At 41.4% G+C, this 18303-nt stretch overlaps 1 protein-coding gene across 3 annotated transcripts; it reads right to left on the reverse strand.

The window, feature by feature from the left end:
• Window positions 1-11245: 11245 nt before the first annotated feature.
• LOC117402484 (vinculin) lies at window positions 11246-18289 on the reverse strand. 3 transcript variants are annotated; one of them, XR_009328673.1, is made up of 5 exons: window positions 18133-18278; window positions 16081-16293; window positions 15363-15546; window positions 13857-14241; window positions 11246-12180 (listed from the first exon to the last, which is right to left on the reverse strand). XR_009328673.1 is itself a non-coding variant. In XM_059023803.1 (4 exons), exons 2-4 carry the CDS (start codon window positions 16281-16283, stop codon window positions 12088-12090), a joined length of 480 nt encoding a protein of 159 aa, XP_058879786.1. In that variant the 5' UTR covers window positions 16284-16293; window positions 18133-18278; the 3' UTR covers window positions 11246-12087. The 3 variants fall into 3 exon arrangements, 1 of the variants encoding a protein (XP_058879786.1); XR_009328672.1 differs by having other exon boundaries at window positions 13857-15546; window positions 18133-18289; XM_059023803.1 differs by lacking the exon at window positions 13857-14241.
• Between the last annotated feature and the right edge of the window lie 14 nt (window positions 18290-18303).

The raw sequence follows: 18303 nt of genomic DNA on the forward strand, positions 1-18303 counted from the left end.
AAACATTTTATTTTTTACAGTATGTGTCTTGCGGCTCTCAGCCATATGAAAATGTTGGTATGCGGCTCGTAGGGTCAGGAAGTTTGGCCACCCCTAATATATACACATTAGAGTTACTGGTATTTTAATTGGGAGTCTGGTATTTTAATAACAGGTGCCAAACTCGGTGTAGCTTGACTTAATCTTGTTTTCCGAAGGCCAAGATCATCCATTTCTGGGTTTAAGGCCTCCCTGACTCTGTGGCGCTGAAGCATTTTCTTCCATTGAATACACAAGGCAGCTGCTTGAGCTTCATCTGTGTTCGGAGGGGGTTGTCTCAGGCCCTGATTTAAAAACATTGAAGAAAAATATTCTATCAGATTTCTGGAAAGGCAGTAAAGGGCACAAAACAAGATACATATTATTTAAAATAAGAAAATGCTTTAGAAAACAAAAACAATTTAAATCTAGAAGCTATTTTATTCTATTTTTGTATTAGACATAAAAACTAATACCTTTGTTCGCTGGCTTGGTAGCATTCGCTCTAACTATCCTTCATTCTCCTCCCAACTCTGAGCCCAGAGTGGGTCTTTTATACAGTGGCTGGAGCCTTCATTACCCATTAAACAATTACCTTATTAAGGCTCCAGCCACATTCCCATGGGGTTTACTGGGATGAGGATTTAACACCATCCACGCTGACTACACTTTACAAGACCGGCTTTTCGCTGGTCTCAAACAATAAACAGTAATGTCATACGACTTTCGTCCGTCCTCACACACATATACAATAATAATAATAATAATAATAATAATAATAATAATCATACATAATAAAAGGGGCGGGCACCTTGCCACAGTGATCCAGACTAAAATAGTCCTAATTCCTAAGACAATACCAAAATAAATACATTGTTAGTTTATCTTACTTTAATGCAGGCTGTTTCTGCTGCTTTTATGGATTTCAGGACAATCTGCATCAGGTTTTGGGCATTCTTCACCAAAATCTCATCAGATGACTTACTACCTGGTGTTGCAGCTTTCACACTTCAAAGACAGTAAAAGCAAAATGGGTGATATTTACAAAATAACATCAATCCACTGTACTTTATTTCTGTGTAGTGTTTTTATGTTGTTTTTCTGATGCCCAGGCAGATTTTATTTCAGTTGTACAATTGGGTCATTCCATGCCAACTCAACCAGTGCCGTTGCTCGTACGTCTCAGATTTTCCTAGACAAATTCACCTGGGGGTTTTCTGACATGCTGAGTTCAGAAATGATAGCCATTATTTAAAAAACAAAATTCCCCTTTGACTTGTGACCTTGCAAAGGTCAACCTAAAATGAGAAAGGGACTGTGGAAGGGTGGTGGGCAATTCACTGACACAAGGAGACAGTACTTTATTTGTAACGCCGCTCAGGCGCACTGATTTATTTGGTACAGTAGATGGCGCTGTTGTCCGTGGACTGGATACTGACAACAGTAACCAGAACCACGGTGTTTACCAATACAGGTACAGGCACAACAAGTGCTCGGAAAAAATAATGAAAACCAAAGGCGAAAGAAAAAGGGAAAATAAAACACAGTAATAAAACTACAAACAAAAATTGCTGCTTACGCAGTGCCCCCACTGCCGCTAAGCCGGTCAGAACGAGCCTCCGTCCTACGCTCAGTTACCATCTATACACTGGGATGGCCGGAGTTCCCCGTACAACTAAGCACGTCCCCTCAGATACATGGTGATTTCTGTTATTTCTTTCCTCTTTGAATTATTTTAAGGCCGGCTGTTTTCCCCAGCCAGGTTTGCCTCGTTTTGTTTTTAAAACTGATGTCTTTCGTCAGCGTCACTGGGTATTCCCGAGTGCACAACCAAGCCAGATCTTATGGGCCGAGCAGTCTCCCAAGGCCCGCCCCTCAGCCACTCAGAGAGAGGAAAAGCACACACACCCTCTTCCCCATCTCTCCGTGTCATCGCCATGACCGACAGGCGGATCATAGGAGACTGCTGCCCTCTACCTGCAGTAATACGCATGTGCCAGATAGTCAGTCCAGATCTCCCCTGTTACACATCCTCCCCCTCAGAATGGCACCACCGGTCCATTCGAAAATCCTACAACCCAATGCCTTCCCGAGAGAAAAAATCTGCGTTTTGATGCAGTTTCCCTGCTCGGTGGACTACCCTGAAGGCATAGGTCTGCAGGGTCAAGTACCACCACGTGATTCTGGCGTTGTTATCCTTCATCCGGTGAAGCCATGCTAAGGGGGCATGATCCGTAATCAGGGTGAAGTGTCGCCCCAGGAGGTAGTACCGGAGTGACTCGACTGCCCATTTTACTGCGAGACACTCCTTCTCGATGGTACTATAGTTTTTCTCGCGGGGAAGGAGCTTCCTGCTCATATACAGGACCGGGTGCTCGCTTCCCCGCACCTCCTGAGACAACACCGCCCCGAAACCTGTCTCTGACACATCCGTCTGCAGGGTGAACCTCCTACTAAAATCAGGACTGCATAGCACTGGCTTGCTACACAGCCTTCGCTTCAAAGCGAGAAAGGCTCTCTGGCACGGCTCCGTCCACTGAACCGTATTTGGGGCAGCCTTCCTGGTGAGGTCTGTCAAAGGAGCAGCGAGCGTGGCGAAGCTCAGGATGAACTTCCTGTAATAGCCCACTAGTCCCAAGAAAGAGCGCACCTGGGTTTTGGTTGTAGGGACCGGCCAGTCAGCCAAGGCTTTCACCTTAGCAATCAGCGGTCTGATCTGGCCACTCCCTAATCGATACCCCAAATACTCCGACTCACTCTTCCCAATGGCACATTTCTTTGGGTTAGCAGTGAGCCCAGCCTCCCGCAAGGATTGCAGCACCACCGCTACCTTACGCAGATGACTCGGCCAATCCTCACTGTGGTCCGGATAACCACGTCATCTATGTAAGCAGCGGCGTACTGCTGATGGGGCCGCAAAATGCGATCCATCATCCGCTGGAAAGTGCCTGGTGCTCCGTGCAACCCAAAGGGCATGGTCCTAAATTGGTACAACCCGAAGGGAGTCGAAGACGCTGTCCTCTCTCTGGACTCTGGAGTCAGGGGTATCTGCCAGTACCCCTTCGTTAAATCCAGTGTCGTCATAAAATAAAAGACTATCTCGGCATTTCATGTCAACCAGTCTGTGGAAATGGAGGCTTTCCAGTCTGACAGGAATTGACAGCTCCATATGCTCTGCCAGTGCAGGACGAAAAGTTTTTTGTCCGCTATGGGGTAAAGTCCCATGGTCAAGCCCTGTCTAAGCAGCAGGTTTCCAAATGGATAGCAGATAGTCAGGACTGCCTATGAGCGAGCCAACTTGCCCCCTCCAGAAAAGCTCACTGCCCATTCCACCAGGGGCATGGCAACTTCGTGGGCTTTATTCCATATGCAATACAGCAGTGTGAGCTATTCCGCATACCTTCACTTGGTTCTACAGACTAAACGTCGTGGATGCTAAAAACCCTGGCTTTGGAACTAGAGCGTAAAGGACGGCTTCCAAGTCGACCCTTACAACACAGGCATAGAGGTGAGTTTCTCCCTCAATTTTTTTAACCCTAGCTACTTGTTACTGTGGTTCTCAATGGTAACGTACAAGGCAGCTTCGGCTTAGCCTTGTAGCATTCCAGTTGTTCAGCAGTATTGCCCTTGCGACGGCTTGGGTATACTGACCCATTCGGTAAGGATTACATTTCGTACATGAAAAGGAACGTTAGGTTATTATCATAACCCTGGCTCCTTGAAATAGAAATGTAACCATTAACCTTCAAGGACGCTGCGTCCACGAAAATCAGTTTGTGTTTACTCAAAACTTTATGTAGGCACTCTACGATTTGACTGGCGAAAGACAACATTGGTTTATTGGAGTTCACAAAGATAACTTTTTTCAGCTTGGTACGGTAACCTTTTCACTTTCTTTTCTGTTTAGCTGTTGAGCTTTTTGCTGCATTACAGCCCTTCATTAAATATTTTCTTTATCTTAAGGTTCCAGGACATTTCGTTAATGGCTTGTGTGCAACACACAAACCTTAAGTATATTTTTATTTTTGTTTTTCTTCTGCATTTCTTAAACGCAACTGTTCATTTTAAGCTAAATTTTTACCCAACGGCACTCACACACGTTTGGTCACCATCACAACTGATGCAAGGGAAACTAGGGCTCCCGTATTCTGTTAATACCTCTATGCACTTACAAGCATTTCTATTTGATTATGATTTTTACCGTGCTTCTTGCATTTCAATTTATTAAAATGTGTGATATGTGTTTTTATTTTATACAGGCCGACGTCATGTCACATTCATAAATATTGACATATGCTTTTAAAGGGAGAGGCAGCATTTCTGTGCCTAACCCCGAAAAAACAGTTGTCAACTTTTTTGTTGTCGCATTTGCAACCATTTTAGTCGCAGTCTGGCACCCTGCATCACAATTTCTGATTTCTCTGTGATTCAGTGGTACAAACAGATTGATACATTACAACGGTGTGATTGAGGGTGTATTGTGGTTGAGGAATCATATCATCATAAAGAACAACTGCTGGTGTGTACCAGTTGCAAGCCTGTCACGCACCAGTACTGGTATGCATACCACAGGTTGAAAACCACTGTTCTAGAGGACTTGAAATTGATAAGGGATCTCTTACCTGGATATGATATTGAGTTGGTTAGTAAGTGTAAGGATCTGTTCCGCAGCACACAGCAGTTCTGTTGCACATCGCCTATCAAGACAATATTCTGCAACTATGTGAGCAAAATTTGTGATCACTTGTCCATTAACAGCAATTTGTTTGGCAGAAATAATGAATTCTTCCTTGGTCTGTTAACAAAGAAGAAAAAGAACAAATTAAGAAGCTACAATACATGCCTGAGTGCAAAATATGTTCACTTTAATTGAAGTGTAATGTCAACTTTACAAATACTGTTTAATTATACCTTTATGGGCCCTTTCTTTTTAAGAAACTGAGCCATGTTGTACATCTGGGTGGCCATTTCTTTTGTAACCTGGACAATCTGATTGTTTTCATCCTCCCACTTGTCAGTTTCTCTCTTCAAGAAAAGGGCTGCTTCAGCGAGAGTGTATGCAGAGCTGCTATTACAGAACACATTCTGGGGTGCATTACAATCCTGCAGAAACAAAAGTTGCTTAGTAAAAAAATAAAAATGGATTTGCGTGCAAAACTATCACTGCAGATTTTCAGAAATGTTTTTTCCACATAACGTATACATTTTAGAACAAAGAATTAGGTGTATTCAGTGTGCTTGGTTTTTTAGACAAGAAATTGATAACATACCAGCTTTCTAAACCTTTCCTTTATGTTTTGTTAACTGAGACATTATGCTTTCCATTTTGTTGTGATCCAGAGCAACTGTAAACAATCTGAAACTTTGCTGCTGCTTGTTGCTCATTAACTAGGAAGCTCAATATTGGTAAAAAAAAACAAAAAACTAGTGTAACAGCTCTTCCACACTGGGGTCAGATCCTGTGTGGAAGGCCCTTACCTCACAAAGGTTGTCTGATTCATACAACACATAGGGCATTTGAGCTTAAAAGGTAATGGATCCTACTGTACCTTTACCGTATCCCATTTAGTGACTGGATGCTGGTGGATGACGTCTGCATTAACACTTGGTTGTTCTTTCTCCAGATGAGCTGGGTCCATTTTTTTCTTGAAGCTCAGAGCAGTGGCTTTACATTTTGGCTGACCAGACTGTAAAACAGTTTTCTCAACAGGTGTATTTTGGCTTCCAATAAAGAACCTACTTTGTAGGCCCTGTGTGATTAAGTTTTTTACTTCCCCATTAATTTCTTTAACTTTCTGAAGTTGCGTCACAATGTAATGTGCTTTTGCAGACCAGTCCTTTGTCAGGATTTCAAGCCTTGACATGTCATCAAGGTCTAAATTCTCAGTAATCTTTCTTGCCTTGCTTACAATTTCAGACGTAAGCAAACAGAGATGTTCAGTGATGAGACTCAGATTGTCTTCAAGTCTCTGATCCCTGATATAATAGAGGCTGCTTTGTATGTTTTCTTGCACAAAATTAACATTTGCTAACAAAGAAGCTGCTTGTTTTTCAAAATTATCATGAGATGCTATCTTTTTATCTCTGTGATTTGTGGCAGTCAGAATTGCTAGATGGACAGTATTTTTTACTGCGTCTTCATAATCTGCATTAACTCTGCCGATGATACCAGCTAACATCTTTACTTTTATTTGAAGTTCTCTTTGTAGAAGCTCTGAACGGGCAAGCAGGTTTATACTTGGCAGAGGTGACGTGTTGAGGAGTTCTGCTGACTGTAAGAAGGTTTCAGTAAGGTCCGTAATTTCTCCTTTCAGATCTATAATATTCCTGTTCGTATTCTTGTCTATACAGCAGAGGGCGGACAATGCAGCTGCCTGCTGGATTCTAAGAGAATTTTCTGAAAAAGTCGATAAACATTTCTGGTGCGCAAATTCATGCTTTAAAACCTTTCCTGGAGTATCAAATGTGTTGCTTCCTAAGAGCTTATCAACTGAGTTTAGTAGAACTTGGACAGACAGTGACCATAAAATGCAGGGCCCTTCAAGATTGGCAGAACCAAGAGGTAAGGCAATGACCACTTCATATAAATGTTTAGCATTAGTCTGTACCCTTTTCAGTTTGGTGTGAAGAATCGCTATGCTCTCCTGAGCTACAGCAGATACTGTGGATTTTGTGTTTGAAAACTTGGAATTGGCAGCTAATTGTACCATATCTGAGAAGGCACGCGTTATTTCACCGATGCTGTGCAAAGTTTGGGTAATGCTATCTTCAGATTCATTCTGCATCATCGAATGTACAGCGTGATACCAGGATCCCACTGCAGGCAGGAGTATCTGCTTCATTTCAGTAATCCTGTTGGAAAACAAGGCAGCATGTTTGTACAGGCTGTCTTTACGTAATGTTGGGTTTATTGCTACTTCCTGAGCAGACCTAATAAGGTCAGGTGTCAGTGTTACAATCCCAGATCTTAAAGACTCTAGTTTCTCAGTCTCTGCTTCATCAGTGATAGCGGTGGCCTCTTTGGCAGCTTGGGCATAACAGTTTGACAGTTCGAGGAGGTTTGTACAAGCAACGTTTAGGCTTGTAATATCTTTTTTCTTTGTTGCACTTAAAACTTCATATAAGACAGGCAGTAAATCTAAACTTTGTGCTGTTGTGTCTGTGTTTACTTTGTTGATGATGGGTAATGGCTTGTTGTGAATAATGGTTTTGATACTACAAAGTAGCTGAGGTTTGACAACGTTTTTCTCAAGCAATTTCACACTGTCGTCGTCATCTGGGTTATAAATTTTATTTTTAACGTCCAGGATTGAAAAATCTGGATCCTCTGTATAGATGGCCACCTTTGAACTCACAAGTTGACGTGCTTGTTCTCGTAGAGGACTAAGGATGTCTGGATGGTTGAAGCCATTCAGGCCATCCCTTAGTATGTGAATTAGCTTGATCATCTTCAGTATTCTCTCAGAAAATGTAACCAATGATTTTACATCTGATAAGCTTTTTGAACACTGATGCACTGCCAAGCTTACTGGGGGAATAGCAGATTCCACTTGCTTCACCAGAACCAGAAGCCCATTTCGGAAGATAGGGTCATTGCTTTTATCTACATGCCTTTTTGCAGCCTGAACTATGATGTTCACATGCCCTATAAGATTCGAGGTATGTTTATAGAAGTGTTCAACACTCTGGGCTTTAAAAGCTTTTTCACATTTGGCTTTGTCATCCACTATTTCTTTAATAGACAGATCAGTGAACTCATAGATGTTGACGACATCATCAAGAGCTCCCAATAGCTGCTGTGTTTCACTTTCCCATTGCTGGCACAGGACCGCTAATCTCTCCAAAGCAGTAGATCGGTGTGAGTTCTTATTTAGGTCCAACAAGATCGGAACCACGTTATCCTTTAAGAGTTTTAAACATTTCATAGATGACTCAATGGCTTGGATATTCTTTACATTGCTGGCACTTGCTGAAACAAAACCAGCCACCTGTATCATACGATCAGCATGCATGAGGAAGGCAGGGAGAAAAGGCTGAAGTTGGTCCAGCTGGTTGACTCCATGGATGTTTGAAGATTGTTCTGCAGCTTTTACAAGCTCCTGCAGAGGTTCTTTGGTTTGTGTAAAGCTATCCAAAATGTGGTACAGAATCGCGGTCACCATACTGCTGTCCAGGTTCTGGAGTTCCTTCTTCATTGATGCACAGCTTTCTTCCAAATCCTGTTGCATATGTTTTGCATGGTTTTCCAAGAGCTTAGCCTGACCTGATATTTTGGATCTTAGTTGCAGAAGACGCTGACAATGTTTTACCACTTTCAGTTGTTTTTTCTCTCGGGAGGCATTGGCCACTGCCATGCAATGAAATACCAGGTCTCGCACTAAGCTGTCAAAGTCACTGTCCTTTATTACTGAACACGTCGACCTAGACAACAGCTGAAAAAGGCTATGCAGTTTGTGGGAGTAGGATCCTGCGTTGGCTTGAGGCTTCTCGTTTGAATCGTTTCTCAGTAGTGATATTATGTTCGTTATGGTTGTGTCCATTTGATCGGTGATGTACTTTTTGGCAGATCTGGCTTGTTCATTTTGGGGGTGTTTGAGACTAGTAAGCAGGGCTGTGTATAACATGGAGATACAGTTTTTAAGAGTTTTCAAAGAGTGATCCAAAAATTCTTGTTGTGAGTTGTCCCTGATTTCCTGTATACGGCTTTTTACTAAGCAGTTCAGCAGAAGCAAAGCCTCAGAAAACCCCTGGAAGGACTTTAGCAAGGAGGACACATCTTTTGCAGATTCAAGCAGTGTAATGCAGTCCAAGAGCCAATGAGCTGCTGTCACGATCCTCCTCACTATGGCATCGTCTTCTATTAAGAGAATCTGGAATTGAGACAAAGAAGCATACACGTGAGTGTGAAATTAAGGGTTAGCCAGCATTTCTTTAAAGACTGTCTAACTTCTATAGTTTAAACATTACTAACACAATGATACAGAGATTACATTGAGATATACTCTTTGTATATGTAAGGGATACCGTGCAACCAGTTAAAAGAATAAGTAAATTCAGTGTGTTCGCTTTAAGAACTAACTTTGACTATTCTAACTACATAATCTCTGGCTGATTGATAGTTCCACTGGCCAATTATTATTATTTTTTTTTTTATATAAATTTAGTCGTTACCAATTATTTTTTATTATTTTCTCCCCAATTTGAAATGCCCAATTATTTTTAGGCTCAGCTCACCGCTACCACCCCTGCGCTGACTCGGGAGGGGCGAAGATGAACACACGCTGTCCTCCGAAGCGTGTGCTGTCAGCCGCCCGCTTCTTTACACTCTGCAGACTCACCGTGCAGCCGCCTCAGAGCTACAGCGTCGGAGGACAACGCAGCTCTGGGCAGCTTACAGGCAAGCCCGCAGGCGCCCGGCCAGACTACAGGGGTCGCTGGTGCGCGGTGAGCCGAGGACAACCTGGCCGACCTAACCCTCCCTCCCCCCGGGCGCCGCTCGGCCAATTGAGCGCCGCCCCCTGGGAGCTCCCGTCCACGGTCGGCTGTGGAATAGCCTGGACTCGAACTCGCGACGTCCAGGCTATAGAGCGCATCCTGCACTCTAGCGAGTGCTTTTACTGGATGCGCCACTCGGGAGCCCCCACTGGCCAATTAATTTACTGAATGCTGCAACCTCTAGCCAATCAGAATGTTATATGACTCTAAAAGGGGACTGTTTGGCAGAGAGCAGAGAAGAGAGACAATATGGAGAATTGAGTGAAAGTTATTAAAAGCGTGCTACTTAATAAATTACAAGTTTGGTTTCTCTGTAACAAAGGAAAACCTGCTGCCATTTCAGAAACTTAAAGTGTTTTGTACACTAAACTGGAGTGCATATTGTTGTTTTTGTATACTTTGTTTTGAAGAAGAAGTTGCTGCAAGTCATTGAGCAAATGTGAGCCGGAGCTAAGTAAACACAAGGCAATGGTGTGGGCCCGACTGGAGATAAAGGACTGCAGATACTGTATACCTTTTAAGAAAAGATGGAGTTTCTCTGACCAGGACTGAGAAAGCTGAAGCAAAAGAGGGCAGCAGTGTGGAGTAGTGGTTAGGGCTCTCGACTCTTGACCGGAGGGTCGTGGGTTCAATCCCCGGTGGGGACACTGCTGCTGTACCCTTGAGCAAGGTACTTTACCTAGATTGCTCCAGTAAAAACCCAACTGTATAAATGGGTAATTGTATGTAAAAATAATGTGTTATCTTTTAATAACTGTAATTTGCCCTGGATAAGGGCGTCTGCTAAGAAATAAATAATAATAAAAAATAAAAGAGCAAGTCTTGCAACACAGTGGGTGACTTTGCTAAGTCTGCAAAGATTCTGAAAATTCATTGGCTACTTGCTCCGATTCTGTGCAGATTCTGCGCAGAATGACGAAAGTCTGCGTGTTGTGAACGCACCCAGTGAGTCAAGTGTCAGTGAAAGTTGCTTCAGGAAAAAAAGTGTAGTTAAACTAACTAATGCGTATTGCGCAGTATAAAAGAAAGTAACTGTTTAAGTAGCACACCAAATTTAAAAAAAAGGCAAGCGCTATGTTAAGTGAAGCGCCAACTGGAAAGTTAGTAAAGATTTATTGGACCTGAACTGTGTTTTAAAAGAAGAAAACTAAAGTTAAATTTGGGTGAGGTTAATAATGTGTCTAGCCTGATACGTGTTGGCGACATGGTGATGTGTGCAGATATAAAATGCTAGTCTTTGCCTGAGGGAGAGAGAGGTGCTACGCCTGTCAAGAGTTGTGCCAGTCAGAGGGGGATTACAGCAGTCCAGTAGTTGCCATCGGCAGGAGAAAAAGCTAGTTCTCTTGGGATATTAAAGTAGCTGCAGTGCATCACCAGACTTGCCATTACCCTGCCAGACCAGTGACATCCTCCCTGACGTTTGTTGCATCCTGAGTGGGAAACGCTGATATTGAAGACGTCAGGTTCAGAGTTGGGGTCAATTCCACTAATTGAACTCAATTCAATTCCCTCTCCACATCAATTCAATTCCCTTTCCAGATCAATTCCTTCAATTCAGATTAAATTCCAATTCCAATTTTTTTAAAACAATCTAGTCAATTCCAATTCCACCCATGAATACATTCCATTCTCTTACAATTTTGTCATTCCAAATCCAATTCTATCTCTAGTCCATTAAATTTTATAATTTTGTATTAAAAGATAAGGGACACTCAAAGAACATAAACTTTTTTATTGTTATTGCCACTTTTAACAGCAATAATGGTAATTTACATTTATTACAGTACAATGTGCATGTGCACATTCAAATACAAAAGAAAATAAACCATGTATTGCCTCAAAAAGAAAATATCAAGTTATGCATACAGCCATAAAGATTATCATCACTTAGTAATTCTGTTACACCTGTTCATCATAAGCTCTTCAAATTTTGCATCACTTAGGTTGCACCACTCAGGCCTGAAAACTTTGCCTGCCACACTAAAGAGTCTTTCTATAGGTGCAGATGAAGCAGGTATGGCTAGATGCTTAAGCTAGTTGGGCTAAATGGGGGAACTCCATCTGTTTTCCTTTCCAATAAGCCAGAGGATCACAATCTTCTGGCAAACAGGGTTGGCTCAGGTAGTCTGATATTTCTGAAGCGGCGTCTGTGGTGGAGATACTGCTGCAGGTTTCAGTGGAGCGGTTGGTCATATATGAAAAGAGTTTGATGCGTGTCTTTGGTGGAGGGGATGTAGCCATGTCAGCAACTCTTGGTAGCAGGTAGGTGACCTTGTTAGTCAGCGGTGTAGTTCACAATGAAGTGGCCCATGATGCAAATTTTGGACTTCATATCTCTACTTGACCACAGAGCTATGGTGAGGTAGATGTCCTGGGCTTGCTGCATTTGACTCCTCCGTTGATCTTGGACACCGGAGGTGCATTGAGGAAGTAGCTTCTGGCTGAGGTGTTTGCTGCTGGGCCTGGTGAAGCGTGATTCAGCCATGCTAAGGATGTCGCGAAAGGCTGTGCTGTCTGCAACAGACAGGGGCACGAGTTCATTAGCAATGAAGCTAACAATGTTGTTGGTAAGCTTCACTTGGCGAGGATCTGTGGCCTCCCACTTCTTAGGGTCTGAAGTCTGGCCAGATTGATCAGCAAACTCCCCAGGATGTCAGTGTGCTTTCTCTGAAAATGCACAGAGAAAAAAAAAAAAAAAACACAACATTTTATGTACGTAACACATTGAACAACAAATCTAGCAAAATAAGCAGTATTCAATTACCTGGTGAAGCTTAGCATTTAATCATCACCTTACAATAATGAGCCATAAATTCAAGATGGAATATCTAATTCTCTGTATTTAATCTGGCAAGATAGGGTAGGCTACAAATGATAATACTAAGTCATTCAGCGAGACCTGCTTAGTACACAGGCACCATAAGGTATGATGCTTGCAAACGATGCAACATTTATAATCAGGTAAGAGCTACCCATTGAAATACAGCTTTCCCTTGAGGAGTGGTTACACTTAACCAATTTATTACAAAACTATTAATGTATTATGGAGATTGAGTAGTTTTAGTGAACCTCTATTAGTCAGTAACGTGCGGTGAGGTCAGTGGTTGGGTAGGCACTGGCCAGTCTCACACCCCAATTTACATAGATTCGATTGGCAGGCTTATAGAGAGCAGAATTATAATTATGCACGGTTGGGAACGAGACTTATTGACGCAGCTCAACGAAAACTCTGACGGATGGCACTGAATTTCAATACCTACTTTATTATTATCTGACCTCAATGTCGAATTGATGGTTATTATTGTCCACAAAAGAATGTACTGTAAAGCGTACACACTGATTTAATTCATACTATTAGTGTTTTTATATAAATGCCCAAATCTACAGTTAACCTGTTACCGTTCTTTAAACATTTGCTCACCAATACCCGACAATTAAAATGAAAATAAATACTTGCACTTGCATATCTACTTGTATATGAAGTCCATCCTTCTCTCCTTCTGGACGAAGATGTCCGTGACATCATTGTAGAATTGCTCTCTCTTGGCCTGAAGTTTTAAAAGTCTCTCATTTTCAATGGAATTAAGCGCCAGGGATGAGAGCCGCCCTTGATCGGTCTGATTCCGAGTGTGGGTTTTGATCCATTTAAGTTGACATATAACGTTTTTCATTTTCGGATCGGTTGATGTTAGACTTGCTAGCATAGCTTGGTTGGTTTGCTGAAGAGCGGTAACTCAAGGACATGCCCCCAAAGGCAGAGAAGGTCTGTGCCTTTCCAACAGTTGTTCCCACAGCATTTTTTCCGCAAGAACGCATGTGTCAATATTAACTGTGCAATGGGATTAGTGTAGTCAGGTGACACAGTTAAAGCAGCGACGTGCTGTGCTTTTTTTCACTCATTGCTGAGACTATAAAGTTGGAACACGCTTGCGCGACTGAGTAGAGTGGCTTACGTTCAAGTTCAGTGGTAGGGAAAGGCAGAGCGCATCGCTGTCTCTCGTCTTTTCATAGAATTTTGTATATTACCAAAAAAAAAAAAATCCACTATGCAGAAATGCGTTATGACAACGAAAGGTAATGAACAGTCATACACAATTTTAATATATATATATTTTTTTGCTGGATTCTCACTTGGTAGGCAGTGCCTACCTTGACCGCAGGTCACTCTATTAGTTCATCAATTATGGAACCACAAATCTTTTACACAAATGTGCACTAAATATTTTGTACCTGCATTATAAAATTCACTAATTAAGCATAAACACACCAAACATAAAAATGATACATTTATTTATCTAAGAAATGTAGTATGCAAGATATGGATTGTCACATAATATACTTACTTTGAGGTGCCCTATGAAGTTGGAAGTAGCTTTTGCTGAACCAGAGACAGATGTTCCGCATTGTTTACATATAGCACAATGGTTTTCCACTTTACTACCTTCACGTGGCTCAAAGTGATCAAAGACTGAGGTCTTACTTGACATTGTGGCACTTAAAGGCAAAGTTCGTGGTCAAAAAGCAAGAAAAACTGTCTTTATTCCATTCCTCCGTTCCTCATCCAGTCCAGGGTCAATCACGTGATCACGGTTCTCCGTTCCTGTCCAGGTCCAAAATCCAAGCAATCCTTCAAAAACTCTCCAAATCCTAACACTCCCAGTCGCCCTCCTTGTCTTTCCAAAAATGTACTCAACAAAGACTGAGTGTATGGCTGGGTCTTAAATAGAGCTGTAGGACAGGTTAGCTTGTTCCAGTTAATTGAGAACAGGAGTTAACATTCACATCACAATTGTCATACTAATAGACTCACTTGTAAAGATGACAAGCAATGTATCAAATGAAGTTGCTATTAGTGATCTGCCTTTAAAATAATGATATACTAAACAGTGTAAGAAATTCTCACTGCTATTTTTGATTTGTCAAATATTGATTGAGAGTTTTACAGAAACATATGTTCTCCAAATATAAGAATAAATGATTATAGTAATTTGAAATGTATACTTTTGTATAAGAGTGTTTATTAATAGAAGTGTTTTAAGTCTGTAATTAATTGTATCTTGGAGTAGGGGTGTCTTACCTGTTCTGTAAGACTTGGGAGGGAGGGATTATCTAATTCATATTTGCTATTTACTATCACTGTTAACTCAAGTAGCCACCGCGTAACTAAATCCTGAGCCCTGCCTTGCCCAAATAAGGTGAAGTTGTATTGACGTGATTAGAAGTATGCACAGAACAGGGCACATACCCATGGATATATAGTGAAGCGACTGGTAGGGTAAAGAGGAACAAATAGTGTTGGGGGTGGGGACCAAGATCGTTTTGCCACTCATCCTTCCGAGATAACAAGTTCATTTAAGGAACCCCTACTAACGGCGGGATAATACCTGACCCCATCACATACAGTATACATCAACTTTTGAATCAACTCATTGAAACATTGTTAAAATCTGTTGTTCAACAGGTTATCAAAACTTTCTACTTAATGTAATAACTTTCAATGTATTTTATACACATTTTGTTTGAGTTCTCAGGGCAAAGGTACACCTATTCAAGGCTTGTATTCAAATGCAGCCAAAGGTTGTTAGATATGTTTTTCATCCAGCTTATTTCCTTTCCTACTGTTTGCCTAATAGCCCTGCAGTTCTTGACCAGTTAAAGGATTAATTCAATATGCACAATAGTCCAAGCAATGAAGTAAGCAGTCAGTTCAGTAAGATGGATTTTTACAAGGTACTCAGGGTATGGCCACTTTTCACGAATACTTGCTGTGGGCCATATCATTCTGTATTCTAGGTTGTAAACTATGCTAAGATGTGATGTGTTCCTGCTGCTGTCAGTTTTACACTAACCTTTAGAGTTCCCATTAAGACATCTTTAGCAGAGGCGATGAGTTCCTCTCTGTGCTGTGGGTACTGAGGTTGAATGCATAATTTCTGAGCCGCCAACAACATGTTGTTTCCCGAAATGACGACCAGCTCCCTTGCTGGGCCCATTTCCTTTCTCAGGATGTCATCTTCAGACTCTTCAGCTAGTCTGCAAAAGGGAAAGACTGTACTTTAGCAAGTATTTAGTGGTGTAAGGTATTTGTTTTTAAACACTGTTCTATAAAGAGAATACGTTCAATGAGTACACCTATCATCGTGAGTGAAATAAACACAGCACTGGGTTGTTTTAAAGTAAACAACCCTTACTTATATAACAGTATTTATGTTGCATGAAATGTTCTTATGATAAAAGTAAATTAATGCTATTATAGAACTGATACTGTATAATCATATCTATGTACCTAGTTCCTGTTCAGTATTAGCCACTATATTAAGGTGGCAAAGAAATACACTTCCACGTTACCTGCATTCAGTGTTCCCAGTTCTAGCTATCCATATGATCTGGATCATAGGCCTTCCACTATCATGAATCTTTGTTCTCACCCCTTTTATATTTAACTAACAGCTTTTCCAATAACCTCATGTGATCCTGTACATCATACACGATTTGACCACCTCATACTAATACAATGTCCTAATAAAATGGCCACAAAAAAAAAAGTATAAATATATAATCTCATACCTGGAAGCAACAAGTGCCAATTGTTTAGTAACTTTCGCCACCTCTTCAGCTTCTTCCTCTAAATGTGCAAATTTCCCGTCAGAGTCCCCCCATTCACTTATGATGATTAAATGGCAGACCTGTGCCGCAATGGGAGCAATTACTCTCTCAATAGACTTGGCTTTTATTATGCAAGTCACCCCGCTTTCTAAAAGAGTTGCCATTTCTGCCAACCTAGATGTAAGAGAGAAAAGAAAGTTTGTAACACAGACAGAAGCAATCTGAGCTGCAAATCTCCCCTCCTGACCAGAAAGGATGCTGAAGTTACTAACGCGCCAGATAGCTGTGCTTGTTTGTTTTTGTTTTGTTTTTGCAGAGGATTAGAAGCCAGGGAAGTGCAGCCACAGAGCCAGTACGCACACCCAGAACATTACTTCCCCTGCACAGCACAACCCAGCACCACTGTTCATGGAGCACTTGCTATGTGCACCAATGTGGACGTTTGGGGAATAACGTGTATGTGACTTATTATTTCGGGACTGAAACCTGCCGTGTTTTACCATTGCCTGTATAGGGGCGGATTATTATTGGACGTTTTGAAAATAACAAGTACTGCCTGGACATTCACTGTTTCACCACCACCACTCACATCCTGTTACAAGGTTGTACAAAAATCTAGAAACAACCTGCCACGTTGTTCTGGAGGCCTATGTGATTACCACCTCTAATTCCTTTATGTAGGGGAGTTAGGATGGGGATCTGCAGTGAAGTCTGCTCTCCAAAATGATCCACCAAGTCATCACTTTTGAGACTGTTCCTTGTAGTCTGTACTGTCTTAGAAACAGAAGCAGAAGATCTACAGTGTTGTCCATGGTGATTGAAACTGTCTTGCTACATGGAGAAGCTGCTCTTGTACTGTATATTAAAGATGAATACCAGAAATGCACTTCACATTAACAAGTTAATCTGTCATGCATCTTAATATAACAGTCCACATTATTATTTAAAAGTGTGTGTTACACATGCGGGTGTTTCAAATCTGTGCTTTCAAACTATTTTAAAATGACTTAGAAAATCAAATTATATATATATAAAAAATGGACCCTTTCTCTTACTTTCAAAAGTTGTTTTTAATACTGTTAGGCAGCTTGACTTTTGATAAGTGGATCCTGGCAGGAATGCAGCTGATAAATAAAGCAGAATATGTAGTGAAGTAGATTTGGAATAGATCACAGGATAGCATATTTAAGCTATGAGTTGCATACATATACAGTGACTTGAAGCCAGACTGCCTGAATTTCTTCAACAGGTTGCAGCCAGAAAGGGGGGCAGGCTATATCAAACGGCTCTGTAAATAAATAATCTGAAAATTGCACAACTCATCCAGAATTATTAGGAACACGGCAGTGGCATTATGAAAAAAAAAGCAATTCAAATAAAATATGTAATTCTTGACACATTTAGTGGATGAAGGACAAGGACACTAGTTACAGTCAGGCAAAGTGCTGGCAAGCAGTAGCAGGAGCACTTCCCTTCTGAGCTCTTTTGAGTGCACCTCAAGAGCTGAAGTAATGTGCCATTTTGACCTGGGCCTCACCCCATCAGAGACTGATTCATTCTGTCAAGGGGAGCTGAGTTCTAGACACTAACCTTCACTTGTGACTTTACATACAGATTCAAACCTCGGCCTCCAAACGTAAAAGGCATGTAAGACTATTGAACTGGCTGCAGGACCACCTAGCCCTGCTGCTGCACGTAACTCACAAGAAGTCTCTGGCACCGTCTTCTTTAGATAAAGCATTTATCTCAGCCTTTTCTGATCTGCCACTCACATAAATATATACAGTACTGTTATTTATATCATTTCCTCCCTGGGCATAATTACTGGTGCAGTGCAGTTAAGTGTATCATATTTTTAAGATGATCCCTTTCAACCCTTGGAGCAGTCAGAGCTGCCCTGTTAGACCAGCAATTGCCTTAGTTAGTAGCAAAATATATGTATTCATTTATTTATTTTTTTATAACTATACAATTGATAGCATACATATGCAAATAGTAACTGTTTGTATTTACCTGATGTGTAGAGTTGCTAAGCTGGTGTTTAATTGTTTGATCTGTTGTGTATCCTTGCTCCAAGGTTTAAGAGGCCTGCAAAGCTAGCAGCAGTGTAGCATAGCAACCACATGTCAGCTGATTCAAACAATGACATCATCTGCACTGCAGGTCTTTCAGAAGAGCAGCCTA

Source organism: Acipenser ruthenus, chromosome 5 (assembly GCF_902713425.1).
Source record: "Acipenser ruthenus chromosome 5, fAciRut3.2 maternal haplotype, whole genome shotgun sequence".
NCBI lineage: Eukaryota > Metazoa > Chordata > Actinopteri > Acipenseriformes > Acipenseridae > Acipenser > Acipenser ruthenus.